At 37.5% G+C, this 17,381-nt stretch overlaps 1 protein-coding gene across 3 annotated transcripts; it reads right to left on the bottom strand.

The window, feature by feature from the left end:
• Nucleotides 1-15,205: 15,205 nt before the first annotated feature.
• LOC130426417 (protein FAM104A) lies at nt 15,206-17,193 on the bottom strand. 3 transcript variants are annotated; one of them, XM_056753182.1, is made up of 4 exons: nt 17,042-17,193; nt 16,693-16,886; nt 16,220-16,331; nt 15,206-16,069 (listed from the first exon to the last, which is right to left on the bottom strand). In XM_056753182.1, exons 2-4 carry the CDS (start codon nt 16,773-16,775, stop codon nt 15,836-15,838), a joined length of 429 nt encoding a protein of 142 aa, XP_056609160.1. In that variant the 5' UTR covers nt 16,776-16,886; nt 17,042-17,193; the 3' UTR covers nt 15,206-15,835. The 3 variants fall into 3 exon arrangements, with proteins under 3 accessions (XP_056609160.1, XP_056609159.1, XP_056609158.1); XM_056753181.1 differs by having other exon boundaries at nt 16,979-17,193; XM_056753180.1 differs by having other exon boundaries at nt 16,693-17,193.
• Between the last annotated feature and the right edge of the window lie 188 nt (nt 17,194-17,381).

A 17,381-nucleotide genomic window follows, 5' to 3' on the forward strand; every position in this document is an offset into this window, starting at 1 on the left:
GAGGAGTAGTGGCATAACAAATAATAAGAATAATAATGCTAATGATAAAAATAGCATACATTTTTTATAAACATTTAAACAGAACTTTATCACTACTATCTTGGTATTTTATCTTAGCAACTAAAGATTTCAGTATTATAATTTTGTTCAAATTATTTATGAATCTGATATTTTAAGTATACATGAACCAGTAGTTGCACTATAGTTCTATGCAACAACTTTTACCCTTTTTCCTTACCCTAAAACATTTTTTAATTTGTTGAATTAAAACCTTTTTTCAGTGTACTTAAAAAGTTGTGTGCTAACAAAAAAATAGTCATATTGTGAGTTTCAGTTCACATTGAAATTTCAACAAAGAGTACATGCTCTCAACAGTGCAGTTTAGCTAACAAAGTGGAGGAGAGATGGGATCAGATCAGAATTCACCTGCCGAGATGAATCAATCTATTGGAGACTGTTACAAAACAGGTAAGATTTACATCAAAACTACAATGTACAAAATTATTTTTATTGACTTGCATTGTGTTATGTGTTTGACATCATTTGCACTTACACATTTGCAATTTGCTCACACCAGACTGAGGGTAAGTACACAAAACATTTGATTTCATGAGGACTTTGACTAAACATTGAGAAGGTCCCTCTGGTGGTTGTCAAAGCAAACTACTATTGACATGATGTGTGAAAAGACAAGATGTCTCTTATTTAGGATAATAATTAAACAGCACATCTGTGCCAAATCCCTAATAACTAATGACCAATAACCAACCTCAGAATCTCTAAAGTAATCTCTCCCTCCAGTTTTCTGGCTCTGGGGTGTATTTGACTGTGGGGGTGTTTAACTCGGTAGCTGATCAGAAACAGGTGTGAGGTTTTTTGATCTGGCCAGATGAAAATGGTGCACAACACATTGCCTGTCAGTTTGTGAAGGCACACTTTGAGATTCTCTTGCTGTGGTCAACACTGTAAAGAGTTTCCAAATCAAATCAAATTTATCCATTTGGCAGACCCTTTTATCCATTGCATTACCCTATACATTTAAACATAGGTATGAGCGATCCCCTGGGATCAAACCCACAACCTTTTATTGTTGACACAATGCTCTTACCACTGAGGAAAGTTTGACCATAGAACAACGAAAGATGAATCATATGGTCACAAGGCACGAATATGAAAATGGTTGGACCTCATTCACTCTCCTTTGCTAATTTACCCTAAATTACACACAGCTGATGCAGTGAATGCTGATCTGATAATGGTTCTGACATGCTTTCCAGGTGTATTTCACTACTCTCCGTCTTGGTCATTTGTTTCTCATATCCTCTGTCAACACACAAGATTCTTGCTATTCATATTTTTTTGATGACGTATATATATATCGAGCATTGCAACAGAAACTGAATAGAGTGAATGATTCATTAAACACAAAATCTGTCCACCTGTTTGTGTAACCTGCGATTAGCCTCTGCAGATGGACATTATTCAGTCTGCTTTTGGATGTAGCCAATGGCTCAATTCTGAGGTTGAGTCTATAGAGTTAGGCGATGTTTTTTTAGAAGTCACCTCTATCATCACCAGCAGTGATATGTAAAACATGCAGCTGTGACTGTTGAAAACTCATTACCAGCAGTTGTATTTACTGACAGTCTCTGATGGGCCACTTCATTTATGAACACATTGTGATTGGTCACAGTTGTGTTCCTTTGTTGTAATCTCATAGTGTTTTGCAGCCCATTGTGTCTAGTTTAAGAGTGTTTGGGGTCACGATGATATACCAAACATCTACTGAAGAGTCATAACCTGTGTCTGAATTCGCCTCCATTATAATGCACTATATCGGTGTCCGCCATTTGCAGTGAACAACTCACTCCTCCCAACATTCGATCACAGTTCAGACGCAGCTATATGTTTGCCTCTTAACACTCCTGTGATGGCACAGATGTGCTTTTAGCTCTGTGTGTGCTTGGAGTGAGGGAATGTAATGTATTAACTTTAATCTTCCATTTAACATTTGAATTTAACATCTAACCCTAACCCTAATGCAAAAACAATTATAAAAAAACGATAAAGTTAATGGTCTTAAAACCACACGAGTGAGTTATCTCAGATTTTTCAATGAGTGTAAAGATGTACTGTAGACTCCTGTGAATATCCTACAAAATTTCAGAAAAGTAAAACATCCAGATATCTCACAGATGTCTCCATTGTCGTTTCAAACGAGATCTGTCACTAACGGAACTCAGATCTGCAACAAAATAAAACAAACTAATTTCTCATCAAATTCTACTATCTACATTCATGGTACCTTCATTCTCTTTGTGTGTTTGAACAATTGTCTCATTTGTTTCTTTTTATTTTCCCTAAGCAATTTCAGGAGAATCATTTGGATTTGAAACACACCAAAGAACTCCATCAAATCTTCTGAGCTATGTAAGAGAATCCTCTGAACAATAACATTTTCATCAGAATAGCTTCCTAATCTTGCTTTAGATTTAAAATTGCATACATTTTAGAAGAAACAGCCTGTGAATTAAATAAAATAAGATAAAATGAGAATGCATATTTTTTGACTATAAACTGTAGCTTTCCTGTAGCTCAGTGGTTGGAGCATGGCGTTAGCAACGCCAAGATCATGGGTTTGCTCAAGGCAATTTCACCTACTTAGAAACAAATGTACTGCCTAATGCAATCTAGGTTGCTTTGGGTAAAAGCGTCTGCCAAATGGGTTAATGTAAATGTAGACTGTGCCGAGAATAAAGCTCATAACACTCAAGAATCAGGAGCAAACACACATATGAAGGAGGCAATCTGATCGGTTATTTCCCCTTTAATGTCATGCATTTACATGTAAACTTTTATACTGGGCTGATCTCATTGGACATGGAGCAAAACCGTGTATGCTCGTAAAACTCCAGTATTAAAAGAGGACATTCACCTTTTAATTGCCAAGGAAAATAAAGAGAGAGCTATTACGTTCCAAAGCAACAGGGGCGAAAACTAACAGAAGCGTGACAGGGGAGCAAAAACTTACACCACTACAAGGACTTCATAAGGTCTTGTGGCTTTCTAATATATGATGGTTGTAAATTCTGTAAATGTACTCGAGGTCACACCGTTAATGTGATGCCTCAAATGATAGCAAAAGCATTTTACTGAAAGATCAAATGTTTATGATCACCACAAACATCAGGTAGACCGTGTGAACTCAAATGTCTGAAAGTCAACGGTGAAGTGGGTTGTAAATACAGCATTAGCTCAAAGACAAGCTTGGATAGTTATATGTCTACTGGTTTAGTGATATCACACTTCTATAGACTCAAGAACAGCTTTATAAAACCAACAAAGACCCCACAAACGACAGGACACAGATCGTGGTCGGAACACAGACCTGGAACATTGGATTACTAAATGATACCTCAACTCAACTCAACTTTATTTATATAGCGCTTTTTACAATTTTCATTGTTACAAAGCAGCTGTACATGAGACACATTGAATACAAGTATGAATTCGAAAGCAGCCCCCCCGGCCAGGCAGATAGTGCAAAACAATATGCAAACGGTGGTGAGGAACCCAAAACTCCCATCGAGAAAAAAACCCTCAGGGAACCCAGGCCCAACCAGGGGATTCCAGTTCCCCTCTGGCAAAAGCTGCTGCCTCTGCACAAGCTCAACAGTGCTTGCACAACAAGGCTTAATAAAATATAAAAATTAAGGATGTAAGATTATCATTAACAATCTAATAGCATTTTAAATGTTGTAGGAAAAACAAAGTTGTCGCGTCCTTTATCCAGCTCTATCCTCTTAGCTCTTTTCAGGTCACCGCTTCCCATTCTCAGCTCTGCCATCAGGTCTGGGCATGAACTGCATCCTGCGGTAACCTTGGAACAAAGAGACAAGACTGGCTGAGAGTAGAGTACTGTTCTGCACTCTTTGATGCAACAAGTACATCATTTGTTGTTGGATGTGTTCCTGGTTCCGGTTGATCTAAATAATGCAGCCTAAATCCTCTGAGGATTAATATTATGGAGGTATAGTGTATGCAAGATTGAAAAGATGAGTCTTTAGTCTAGATTTAAACTGACAGAGTGTGTCTGCCTCCCGGACCGTGCAGGGAAGAATATTCCAAAGTTTAGGCGCTAGATAAGAAAAGGATCTACCACCTGCACTCGATTTAGAAATTCTAGGTATTACCAACTGACAGGACGCCTGAGAGCGTAATGTACGTGGAGGTCTGTAATACAATAGAAGTTCATTCAAACACTGCGGCGCTAGACCATGTAGGGCTTTATAGGTAATAAGCATGATCTTAAAGTTAATGCGATGCTTTATAGGTAACTAGTGCAAGGTTGACAGAACCGGGGTTATATGCTCATACTTTTTTGAACGTGTAAGAACTCGAGCTGCCGCATTTTGAACCAGTTGCAGTTTTTGTAATAGGCCCGCAGGGCAACCACCTATAAGTGCATTACAGTAATATTGGCTTGATGTCATGAATGCATGAATTAATTTCTCTGCATCTGACAGTGACAGCATATGACGTAATTTAGATATATTCTTAAAATGGAAAAATGCAATTTTACAGGTGTTGGCGACATGGCTTTCAAATGACAGAGTACTATCGAATACAACACCAAGATTCTTAGCTGATGACGAGGATTTTATGGAGCATCCGTCAATCGTTAAGAAGTATTCTTGGTTGTTACGCATTGCAGTTTTCGGTCCAGTAAGTAGCACTTCTGTTTTGTCCGAGTTTAGTTGTAAACAATTGTTACTCATCCACATTTTTAAGTCAGCTATGCAATCCTTTATTCAATGAAACTGCTGAGTTTCATTAGGCTTCGCGGAAATATAAATTGGAGTATCATCAGCATAACAGTGAAAGCTAATTCCGTGTCGCTTTATTATATCTCCTAGAGGTAGCATGTATAAAGCGAAGAGCAGAGGCCCCAAGACTGAGCCCTGTGGTACACCGTACTGGACTTGTGATTTGCGGGACACCTCATTGTTTATTGCTACAAATTGAAAACGGTCGGATAAATAAGACTTAAACCATTTCAATGCTATTCCGTTAATGCCGATGCAATTTTCGAGTCTATGTAGAAGTATGCTATGGTCAATGGTGTCAAATGCAGCACTGAGGTCTAGCAGCACCAATAACAAAATACAGCCACGGTCAGACGCTAAAAGCAGATCATTTGTAACTCTGATCAAAGCAGTCTCTGTACTGTGACATGCTCGAAATCCAGACTGGAATTCATCATTAATGTAATTCCTTTGGAGGAAGGAGCATAATTGAGTTGAAACTACTTTTTCCAGAACTTTAGATATAAAAGGTAAATTCGATATAGGCCTGTAATTCCCTAGTTCTTTAGGGTCGAGTTTTTTTTTTTTTTAAAAGAGACCTTATAACAGCCACCTTAAATGCTTTAGGCACATGTCCTAATGTCAGAGATGAGTTAATAATACTGAGAAGAGGATCTATAATTTCTGGGAGCATTTCTTTCAGTAGTTTCAGTAGGTATAGGGTCTAGCATGCATGTTGTTGATTTAGATGATCTAAATCAACACATCCAATTTAGTGGCGTCGACAGTGGGAAGGCATTTGTGATAAAAATGTTTGTTTCATTGTGTAATGCGTACTTGTAAGGTCGAGTTTACTCATATTAATGCTGAGATTATCATCAAGAAACATCATTAAGTTCATCACATCACTAAGGCTGCAAGAAACTTTTCAATTAAGCTATCAATTTTATTTTGAAATGGTCAATCTAATGAATAATTAAATCTATATATTATTTAATAGAATTTGATAAATGATTACTTACAGAAACTTCTGCAAATAATATACCAGTGTTTTACTTATTTACAGTTTGCTGTGTGAATGTGAACTTAAAAATAAAGACGCTTTAAAGGTTCTTCACAGCGATGCCATAGAAACAAATAACCATTCCGTCAAAACATCTCTTTCTTATTTATTACAATCTGAGGAACCTTTTTTTGCCTTTAATGAGACAGAAAGGTTCTTCGGATGTTAAAGGCTCTTTATGAAACAAATTTTTTCTTATATGGCATCGAAGAACCTTTTGAAGAACCTTTTTTTAAGAGTGTAGGCAGTGAACGCATAACATTGTTTAGTTTCTATATACACATAATTTAACATCCTTACATCTCGTAAATAAAAAAAGCTGCGTTGCTATACAGAATATTTGCTTTAAAAAGAGAAAAAATTGTTTTGTGTAAAACCTGACAGATAAGGAGAACTCTAGATTTTCAGGTCTCATTTTCAGCATGGCCAGGAGCTGAAATCATTTATGATCAATGTAAATGGAGCATTGCGTTGACGCATTCAATGGAAACCCACATTGTCGTAACTAGGATTCCCGATTATGTCGACATGTTATTCCGGCCTCTACTCATCACCGTCGTGAAGGCATCTATTTCACATCCCAGCTCATAATTTTCTCGCTTTAATTCTGATGAAGCGGGCCTTGGCTTTATGTATGTTATTCCTGTAATGAGACCATTGCAGGGTTGACACTCACTGTGATACACAACATTTACATTAGGTCTGCAAAAAAGAGACATTTGTTTTTCAAAGTGTTTTGTGACACACTTGCTGTCTTTCTTCTTCTATGGGTGGATGTGAGTATTTCCGAAACAGGACCTTACACAAGCTGCTTCATCTTCACCTCATCGCTGACTTTGACCAAGTGATTGATTCAGCTGTCTGTGTGAGGATTCATTTCACCTCTGGCTCTATGTAGGGAGGCGGAAGAGAACAGGTTTAAAATTCTGGCCTTGATGTGCCTTTGTAACTCTGCGTTTCACTCAGTCCATGACCACTAAGCTTCCCTTTTGCCATTTATACCAAAGCAATAAAACAAACTCTGTAGGTAGTGTTTTTAGTGAGCACCCATGTACAGACTCTGAGGTTGCTTTTTCATAGCTCAGGAGCTTTGATGGCGTTCTCAGGTGTGCTTCACTTAAGTATCAACTGAGATCTCTGTTTGTGTGTCACTTATTAAAACACTGACTTGGAGCGACTGTTAGCCTACCGGTAGATGATAAATGTATTTAATAAAGACTTCATGCTGCCTGCTTTGCATCAATTTAAAGTTGCTTTCATTAAAGGCACACTTTTATAATAATACACAGTGTGCCAGTAAAGACAGGCAGATAATGATACACGTGTCTAACATGCTGTTTTTGGGTCACGATGCGCGTCAACGTATGTTGTGCGTGTTTAATAGCCCTCTGTATATATGTACATTTTAAAACCATCTTTTTAAAGCACAAAAAAAATATTTTCAAGAAAATTCAAATATGTTTTTGCATGTTTCCATCCATTCTCTGCCTCTGTATCCATGCTGCATGTGGCTGTGATTTGGCGATGCTTTGGGGGGCGATGTTTTATTAATTTGATGATGAGCTCAGCTATTGATGGGGTTGGCAGCCCATGGGTTCAATTAGGATAATATGGGGAGTGGAGGAGATTATGGGCTGCTATTTAAGTGGGGGTATATCTCTTCCTGACAGTTATAGTCCAAATGGAACAAATTGCACCTCGTCTGCCGTCGGTACTGGGCTCGGGAATTAGTGCACGGATCCTACACAGATGGGACATGCCAGATCTGCCTCTGCACATGACCCTGTTGATGTGGGTCTTTATAGCTCTACTGCTGACTTTTTGTCGGTTTTGCACACAAGCAGGTTAGCTATCAGCAGAGGAACACCATCTCAGGAGGTGGCTAATACGTATGATCTCTTTCGTACATTTTAGTACAATCTCCTGAGGCACTGATACATTGATGGTTCTCTGTTTTCATGTTTCGGCTTTGTTTTGGACCCAAAACATTTTGAGTTTGATTTTTATAATAAAACATTACTTGTGTGCGTCTTTAGACCAAAAAATGGCACTGATATATTTCAGGATATGGAATTGCAAGTTTTTTCGACACCTCTAACATTTAACTTAGTCTGGGGCTATTACTAAACCCTCTCCGGGAAATCGCCCCATAGAGTATTTAGACAAAGTGTAAATAGCATCTATTGCTATTTACACTTATCGCAAATAGCCGCTGCCTTATTGTAATACTTTGTGGTACACTGATGACACAAACATTTATGTTTGATATTTACAACTCTTGATCAGGCTTCTCTTGGCAATAGCCAAGGAAAGCAAGCAAGCCTCACCAACCACATGTTGCATGTTTTTTTGTCTGAAACACGGCATCCAAAAACATTTCACAAAAGTATTGGGAAAAAAAGATTGACCTACAACTATAACAAAAGTGTGATTTGTGATGTTTTGAATGTCTTTATAATATTTATAAAGTCCAAAGAAAATGATGAATGTCCTCCTTATTTGTTTTACTTGTGAGGTCACATTTGATCACGCTTGATTCTGTGAGATCTCAAGCCACAGTGAAATCAATACTACAGTCAGTAAGTGTGAAGTCTCGCAGTGTAGCCGTCTAGATGTGTACATTTCGGAGCATTCAAATTGTCAAAACTGTCTGAAACTGTCTTTATGTCACCCATGGTTTTAAAATGGTTAGGAATCGTCTAGTGTGTCCCAGGCATTAAACACAATAGCAGGGGGTGAAACTGAATTCTGGTTTGGACCATACAATTAAACAGTTAGGGCTGCATGGATATAAAACAAACATGATCTCCTGTAAAACCCTTCTTGGTTCAAAGTGAAACTGTGATATGAGTGATGTACAGCAATGATTTTAATCCTATGGGGACTAATGCTACACCATCTCATATCTTTATAGTTATGTAACCTATAAAGTCACCTGAACTTTTCTTTCAGTATAAATTCCATGTATTGTCAGATCTGTCATCTCAGATGAGTTTTGACTTTTTCCATTATTTGTGCTAACTCCTATCTAGCAGACAGCAGTAACAACAGCGGGGAGCCCATAGCCCTGTACATCAGCCAGAATAAGCAGATGTGTTCCAAACGCGATCTCTTTAAGACTGCAAGGGAAGCTCAGCTTCCCCTATAATTGTCAAAAAATGAATGGTCAAATATATGTACTATTATGTTAACATTTTATTGACTAAAAATGCGTTAAACATCTCGAACGAAATTCGTTCAGAATTAGCTACTTAGGTCGGTTGACTCGATTTCCTTCTCATTCATTCCCGTAGCGTACAGTGCATTACTCTGTTGAAGCCCAGCGTCCATTGACTTCAATGGGGCTGCTTTAAACAGTTTTTTCAGTGCTTAGAAACAAAGACGGTCATTGGATAATGCTGCGATTATGTCCCGCCCACGGACGCTCAGCGTCTCTGGGATGAATTGAGGAGTGGGCTGGCCCGGACTCCGAGCGTCTGCGTGATGATTGGAGGGTCTGTCATCTCTTTTTAATCCACTTTTATGTCCTAAAACGCTCGTTTTTTTGGGTCGACAGCTTATATAAAGTATTTCTTGTTTTTTTAGCTTGTTTGCTATACACATAGTCACATATCAGCTTTTAGACATTGTTTTTTTGTTGTTGTTATAAATCATAAATGACAAGGAGGCGGCAGCTTCTCGTAATGCAAAGAGACGGTTGTGTGGGCGTGGTCTTCAGATTATGACACGTATCACTCTGGGTCTCCATTTCCAACTCAGTCCCATCGCGTTTGTACGTGCTTCTTTATTAGTCAACTTTTCCTTGACGTTTAAGGATGTCTTATTTGGATTTTATAATTGTAACAAAAATCTAAAAGACAAATATTTTCTTATAAATCTATTTATTTTTCTAGCCAAGTTTTTTGTACACAAGTGTAAGTTTTTGACTGTCAAACCTCTTTTTATGATTTTTTGCAAAGACCTTAATTGTTATTTGGGTACTATCTCTTCTTCCAACAATGCCAAAGCATTAAAGTCTGTTACAATGTGCACAAAGTATAATATTTCAGCTTTTTTATAATGAAAACCGAAAGGGTCTCAAGGCTTTTCTCTCTCTCTTGAATTTATTTTAAGTTTTTGTTACCCCTGGCTAAATTTCATTTGTATTTATTTTTATTTGTCTATTTATTTATTTTTTGATTCTGATTTTTACTTGCTTTGATTTTACTTCCATTTACTGGCTTTTTGTCTTCCGAATTATTATTGTTTATTTCTGCTATTAATTGTGACTAAGTTTGTGATGTTATATTTGGTCATTAAAAAAAAAAAAATCCATCGCGGATTTTGCATGTATAGTCGAAAGACAAACTGCTGCAACCTTCATCGTATATTTCACACAATTTCACACCACATTCATTGTTTCAGTTTAACATAATTCCCACATTTCCTCCCGTTGAGTTAAATATATATATATATATATATATATATATATATTAGATCGTTTGTTCATTAATTAAAGTCACTGGAAAAGACGCCTAGTTGGTACGACAGGGTTACAGAGCATTTTCTTGAAAAGGAACGTAGGCCAGAATTTACATATAAATAAATGGACAATTTTTATGATTTAGGCCGAAAATGAGCTTCCCCTCTTTAAAAGATCAGCAGCAGCCAGTGATGTGTACAAATAACCTAGCCTGTCTAGAGAAATACATCAATCAAAACACAGCAAGGGAAACAGGCTGTCATTTCCTTTTGTTATTCCATGATCATGAAAGCAAGGTCTTAAAACACAATACTCTTAAAGGGACAGATCTCCCATACATGAAACTGCTGTCACCATTTAAAGGATCAGTGTGTCGTTTTTTGGATGGTAATTGGTCTATGTGTTCAGAGATGTATAAAGACAAGGGATGCTCTGATACAGTTTTATAAAGACAGATTATGAGTACCGATATTTTATTCTGGTAATCGCCGATACAATTTAATTAGTTTTTCTCAATTTATATTTATGGCCTGGTTCAAATCAAAATGTATAAATTTCAATAAACCACCATTATTGTGATTGCGGTTTGCTGTATTTGGGCTTTTGATCCCTGACTTTGATTAAAATGAATCTCTTTTCTCTTTTCTCAAGTATTTGTGACATCTATCAAGCTTTTATGAAGATGAGAAGTGACGTTAAATAATGTGGAAGTTGATCTTTTATGACTTATTCGAATGTTTGGTTCACAAATGCAAAGATACTGTGATAAAATAAACAGACCATTGTCTTGGCAGTCTTGGCACATCATCAGTCATCGTACAAACCTCAACAATGGTGACAATCATCAAACTAATTCAGATAAACCGATGAACTGCAATGCATACTGGGAGTGATGAATGAGTTTTGTACTTAGATGTTACCCAGCATGCATTGCCGCATGAAGCTTTCTTTTGTTGATTGTCACTATTGTTGAGATTCATCCACTGATCCTTGATGTGTAATTGTGACAGCAATTAAAAAAAAATGAACGTATCACAAGAAAGTTACAGGTTTAAATGTTTGGAATGGTAAAAGTGTTCATTCCTCCTCTCACATAAGCTTTATAAGCTGTGAAACTGAATAGGGCCTGCATAGAAACACAGACAGCACTACTGTTGGCTCCAGCCCTCCTGCTGTACAAAGAAACGCTATAGAGACTACACCCAATATTGTCTTTTTTTAAACATAGCCATTGGGGAGTCATGGATACGCTCTAACAGCTGTTTTCTTCTTAGGTCTTCCTGAGGTTTGACTGGGCAGATGGACTCATCTCTCAACAGCAGTTGTGAGAGTGATATAAGGGTTTGGAGAGAACAATAAAAGCTACAGCGATAAAACCTTCAGGAGAATGTGAGAAAAGGTCTTTCAGAGCACATTTAATGCCGCTCAACCTGATATTTCACATTAGCTGCGTGTCTAATGTCTTTCTCCTCTATCCATTGGAGGGTGAATAGACTAATGTAAGGGTATCCCATGTGAGCTTGATGAATGTTTCCTCGAACCATTCATTAGATTTGGGAATGGAGTAATCCCAATCAAAGCATCTAGACATTAATGTGTCCATCTAACAGTAGGCTGCGTTTGCACCTGTCTCCCCTAAGGTTTTTCGAGGTCCTCTCCTCCCAGTGTGAAGTCCGGCTAAGGTAATAAGACTTAAATGACAGAGTGGACAGTCATTAGCTGGTGTGCTGGAGAGGAAGAGGCGGCAGAGAGCTTTTTTCCAATGATGGAGCAGATGTTAATGTTGGCTGACACTGCTGGAAGTCCAATGGTGCCTGAGCCAGCTTCACACCAAGCCTAATATCAAGACTCGCTTAACGGTCTTCCACAGGTTCACTTTTACAGCACAATTAATACACTGGTATTTCTACAATGCCTTGGGAATTCATTCATCCAAATACGAAAGATTACTTGTAATTTACTCATCCCAGATATGATTTCCTTTCTTCAGTTGAACCCCCCCAAAATGTTTTTCTTTGCTACATCCGTGGTTGATGCAAGAACCAACTAGAATTATTTGATTTAATAACATAATTAAACATACGTACTTAAGTAGAACAGTCTTTTGAAATCATAACCTCTTGTATTCATGTTCTTTCACAATACTTCTTTTCCACAAGCCTCAAAGATTCAATGAGGCCATCCTCATTTGGCAGCAGTCCTCCTCTGGCTAGACCCGGGTTTGAAGCTGTGCACATTTTTGTGGTGCCATCACTCAGTGGTGTCCATTTTCCTGCATTCATCTTCCAAAAAAGGGTCTGTGAGCCAGTCGAGCAATGGCCAGCCATCGGGTATTATGGACAACATTGATGGCAGAGAGGGTTATTTTGGACAGAAATGTGTTAATATTACAATGTATTAAATGTTCATTTTACTTTAACTTGTGTTCTTGTACCTAAATTGTGTCAGCAGCACAAAGGTCATGGGTTTGACACACACAAATATATTTTTAGCTTGTCATGCACTACAAATAGGTTTGGATAAAAGCGTCTGACAAATGCATAAATCTAAATGTAAAGTTTAGGAGTACATTAGCATATAGACCGTCTGTAAAAAAGCTTACAGATACAGACAGACAGTAAAAATCTTATTGCATACACATCATAAAACTATAGCTTCTGCCATTTTCAGTTTCAGGATAGGGAAAAGGACCAGAAGGCCTTGAGAGTAACCCAGTTTTGCATGGCGGATGGTAAAAATAAAACTACGTATGTAGTCTGTTCCTCATCTCCCGCTGTTGTGTGGGCCAGTGACCTAAAGACATCAGAGGCGAAAATGTTTCATTCATTTAACTTTTTCTGCATTTATTTTGAATGAGAAGTAATGCATGTTTGTATTTACACACTGCATAGATCAAATAACTAGTCTCGACTTCACAGCATTCACATCTGTGACAATTTTACCAGCATATTACACAGTTAAGAATTGTGCTGCCATCTACTGGTATAACCAAGAAGATTCATTCAACAGCAGTGAGGAAAAAACGATTGCATAGGTGTGATAAAACACATGATTTACACCATTGAGTTTGAACCTAATGGCAAGTAATGAAGTCAATTGTCTAAAATGTAAAAGATTCTTTATGTTCAATTGCACTCCTTTGACCTGCCAATATGAAATCTCACTTTAAAGAATCACTCAATTTTAAATTATAATGACAAATGATAATTTCCTCTTTGAATTAGGATCTTACAGGTAAATTTTTTGAAATCAAGATTTTTACATCATCTGAAAGCTGAATAAATAATTCTGTTGATGTTTGGTTTGTTATGATATGACAATATCTGGAGGAGATTAGAACTCTGGCAAACTTTGGAATCTGAGGGGTATAAAAATCTAAATATTGAGAAAATTACATTTGAAGTTGTTAATCAGAAGCGTTGTAGCAGGCCATCCACTAGTTTGATATATTTAGGGTATTGGACATTTACAAAATATCTTCATGGAACATGATTTTTTGGCATCCATGAATAATTTATAATATGGATCCATACAATGTTGGCTTTTACTAAAATGTTTCCGTGTTACTTAAGACTAATTTTGTGATCATACAGGGTTATGATCATACAGGGATCATATGGCCTTTTATCCAGCACTAAAATACAAAATGTGTCTTTTTAAAATAAATGTTTAATTATCAACTATGTCTCCTTAAAGCCTTGATCAGTATGTGGCAGTAGAAAGCACAACAGTTTGGTTTTCAAATAAAAATTAAATGACTTAATATTCAGAGAAAGCAAAATGATTTTACACAAACTCATTTCTGGGGCCACGTCACCATGTTTAATGCTGCTCTGTTCTACAAAGTAAATAAAACCAATACTTAAACTAAGAGGTTTTAGAACAATTTTATTTTTGAATATTTAGAATTACAATATTTGAAGATGTTTGCTAGGGCACTCATAATTACATATATAGGGTGGTTAAACAACACTTAGTTAGGCATGATGAACCTACCACTCCCAGCTTTTTTTCAGCAAGCCTAAAAATCTAGGCCCCAACATTTTGTGCTAATCTGTCATGTGCCTGCAGTAGAAGGATTGGGCTCTTAATTGGAGAGTGAAGAAACAGGGGGGCATGCTTACCAGCGGCGCATTAATATGTGTAATCTGTTATCCGGCGCAATTTGACAAGACAAGAACACGTAGTGCTCTAATTAAAGTCACCTGAAGCACAGCTCATCTCTCATTCATGCCTAACGCATTCACTACACAGAGGAGGAACATTTCCTTTCTGTTGCCTCTGCCATTTAATACATTAAGCCTATGTGGTAAGGCTTGCATTTAAAGAGGTTTTTCGAAATGCAGCGCTAATCAACAGTCACATATAAAAAAAGAGACAATGATCACCAGTTTTTAGCTGAGTATTTCCCCATTCATATCTTCATTGAATAAGTATAGAAAGCTTTAAGCCTTGAACTAAACCTGCTCAAGGGGGACATTTACAGTATGTTCTCTGTTTGAGCATCTCAAAGTAGCAGCATTGAAACTTTTTGTATTGAGATTCTCTGTTGGCTCTTGCTTTGTGACTGTGGGCAATCTTTTATTGGGAATTTGGCAATTTAAAAACGGTCAATCTCTCTTTTTATGTAAATGCAATTAATACTTTTCTGCTTCTGCCACCCTATGGTTGTGCATTGTTGTTACATAACAGTTTCATCATGGAAATATATCAAAACACAACGGTTTGCTTAAGAATGTCCATCTTTATTTAGAAATGCAAATGATCTGAATGTAAAATGTAAAGTTAATCTTTCAATACAAAAGTATATTAAAATAAACAAGAATATTTCAAATGGAATTGGAGTTCGAAGAGGGTCTCAATGGCCTGATGATGTCTGGATGGGCAGTCAGCTTTAATGATGGATAGGTGGAGAAGATTCTAAAATTCTCAATGCCTTTGAGCCAAGATTTTCACTATATTACGGTCAGTGCACAGCCTTTGATATTCTCTTGACATGATTATGTATGCATTAGTTACAGCAATCCAATGACATTTACAAACCAGCCAGAAGTGCATTGTATTGGTTATTCTCTTGCTTTGTGTCTACCACCTAATTGTGCAAAGCTGAATTGTCACATTGGCTGCATCACATATCCGATGATCATTAATTAAAAACAATAAATAAATACAACATCCCAAATCCAATCCCCACAAACTGTGCATTTATTCTGAATCCAGCTCTCTGTGCTAATTGAAGAAGAAAAATACACAGTGTGAATGTCACAAAAGTTTGCATCATAGTCACCTTGCTGTTATTGCTTGCTTACAATGAACACTTCTGTGCTCTAGTTAGTCGATAAGTTTACAGTCCCAGCGCATATTTTCCATTGAAAGACGATTTCGCATAACATGACCTCCAGGAGAGAGATGTAGACAGAAGGAGCAGTTGTAAATAAGAATGTGGGAGTTGTACCCTGTCTTCTAGGGCTTGGAATGGATATAAGTGTAAAGAATCCCTGAAAGTCAACTGTGCTTTGAATGAGCTCGGCTCTGCAAGCTGTTGAAGTGGGCTTCCCTCAGGACGCTGTTGATGTGCAGGTAGGAGAGCAGGCGGACTGGGTCCGGCTGCATAGAGGCACTGAGGGGACTGCAGGGCCCGAGGCCACAGTGAGGTCCCAAAACGTCTACTCCAGAACTGCTGCTGCTCCCAGCGGCGTGCTCCGGACTGCTCATCCAACTGCACTCGCTACTGGAAGACTGTAATGCAACACGTTTACAGGTGAGAAACACTAGATCAGTTATTCATGAGCAATAACATGATTAATATATTACATCTTCCTCACCCTCCCAGGGAACTATACTTTAAGAGCTACGTAATATAATGATTCAATAAAACGTGTCTCTTACCTCGGACTCCCACGATTCTCGGGCAGCTTCAGTGGTCTTGAGGGCAGAACTCAGTCGTTTGGCATGAGGCATCGAGACATCTTCATCATAACCTTCAGCCCGCTGACGCTTTCTGTACAAGATCATATTCATTACATTTATTAAATCCGCTTCCTTAAGGAACATCCTAACAGTTATGTCAAGGATAGTACACAGCCGATATTATTGTTCTTAGCATTAATTAATTTGAATACTTCTATTTTAGTTCATTCTACATTCATGAATATGGGTGGTTTATGTTTAGCCGTTTATTGACCTGAAAATCAAGGTTTTCAGCTACAGTTTACATGAATGTATGAGAAAATTATTTTTGTACCTTCACCTGTCTGTGCTTGACTGATTTATTCTGGATGATCATATTGCTCCTCATGGATGAATACGTTTGTATTAAATTATATTGATGAATAAATGTTGTAAAGAATCTTTTGACTCACCTGTTTTCTGTTAGCATTTCTCTGAATCCCAAGCTAGCTAATGAAGATCTTGTGTGTTTGATTCGAGTTTTAGTCAGTGGCATGAGCTCTGTTTCTGGAATCAACAGCCTGCTGTGTCATGCTGTACCGTCATCGCCCTTTTGCTAGCAGGACAACACCCATTTAACAGCACACATACAAATCCTTACTGTTCTCTGAATTAAAAGCGAATATGTTATTTTAATTATGAATTAGATACAAAGATGACAACATTATGTCTTCAGTAAGAAATCTTTCAAAGTCATACAGCTGGACTCGTCATAGCAGTGCGCTAGCTGTGAATCGCGTCTTATATTCCGCCAAACGTTACCTCACTGGCCTTGAACGCGTGTTTAAATCGTTTCTTTATAAGCGGAACAATACATATTTATGTTTTCTGTGAATTTCTGTTGGTTCTCCGTCTATTTGTTTAGCCTTTGCGATACAATACAATCCGCCGCAACTGCTGTTATTGACATGACAATGCGCATGCGCGAAATACACGAAACACTTGAGAGACACGGGATTGGTTGACAAACTGATGATGTCACTTTATTTGCCGAGCTGCTACCTTCTTTATTTGCTTCAACACACATAATAATTTTTTAAAGGTTAATAAAACACAAAACTATAAAGCGTTTGATTATTAAATATATTATTAAAATTCAAGT

Source organism: Triplophysa dalaica, chromosome 7, assembly GCF_015846415.1.
Source record: "Triplophysa dalaica isolate WHDGS20190420 chromosome 7, ASM1584641v1, whole genome shotgun sequence".
In the NCBI taxonomy this organism is placed as follows: domain Eukaryota; kingdom Metazoa; phylum Chordata; class Actinopteri; order Cypriniformes; family Nemacheilidae; genus Triplophysa; species Triplophysa dalaica.

Coding starts and splice junctions, on each gene's coding strand:
- LOC130426417 (XM_056753182.1), bottom strand. CDS start 16,775: ATGCCACTGACTAAAACTCGAATCAAACACACAAGATCTTCATTAGCT. Junction 16,332..16,692: donor GAAATGCTAACAGAAAACAG/GTGAGTCAAAAG, acceptor GATCTTGTACAG/AAAGCGTCAGCGGGCTGAAG. Junction 16,070..16,219: donor GAGAATCGTGGGAGTCCGAG/GTAAGAGACACG, acceptor GTTGCATTACAG/TCTTCCAGTAGCGAGTGCAG.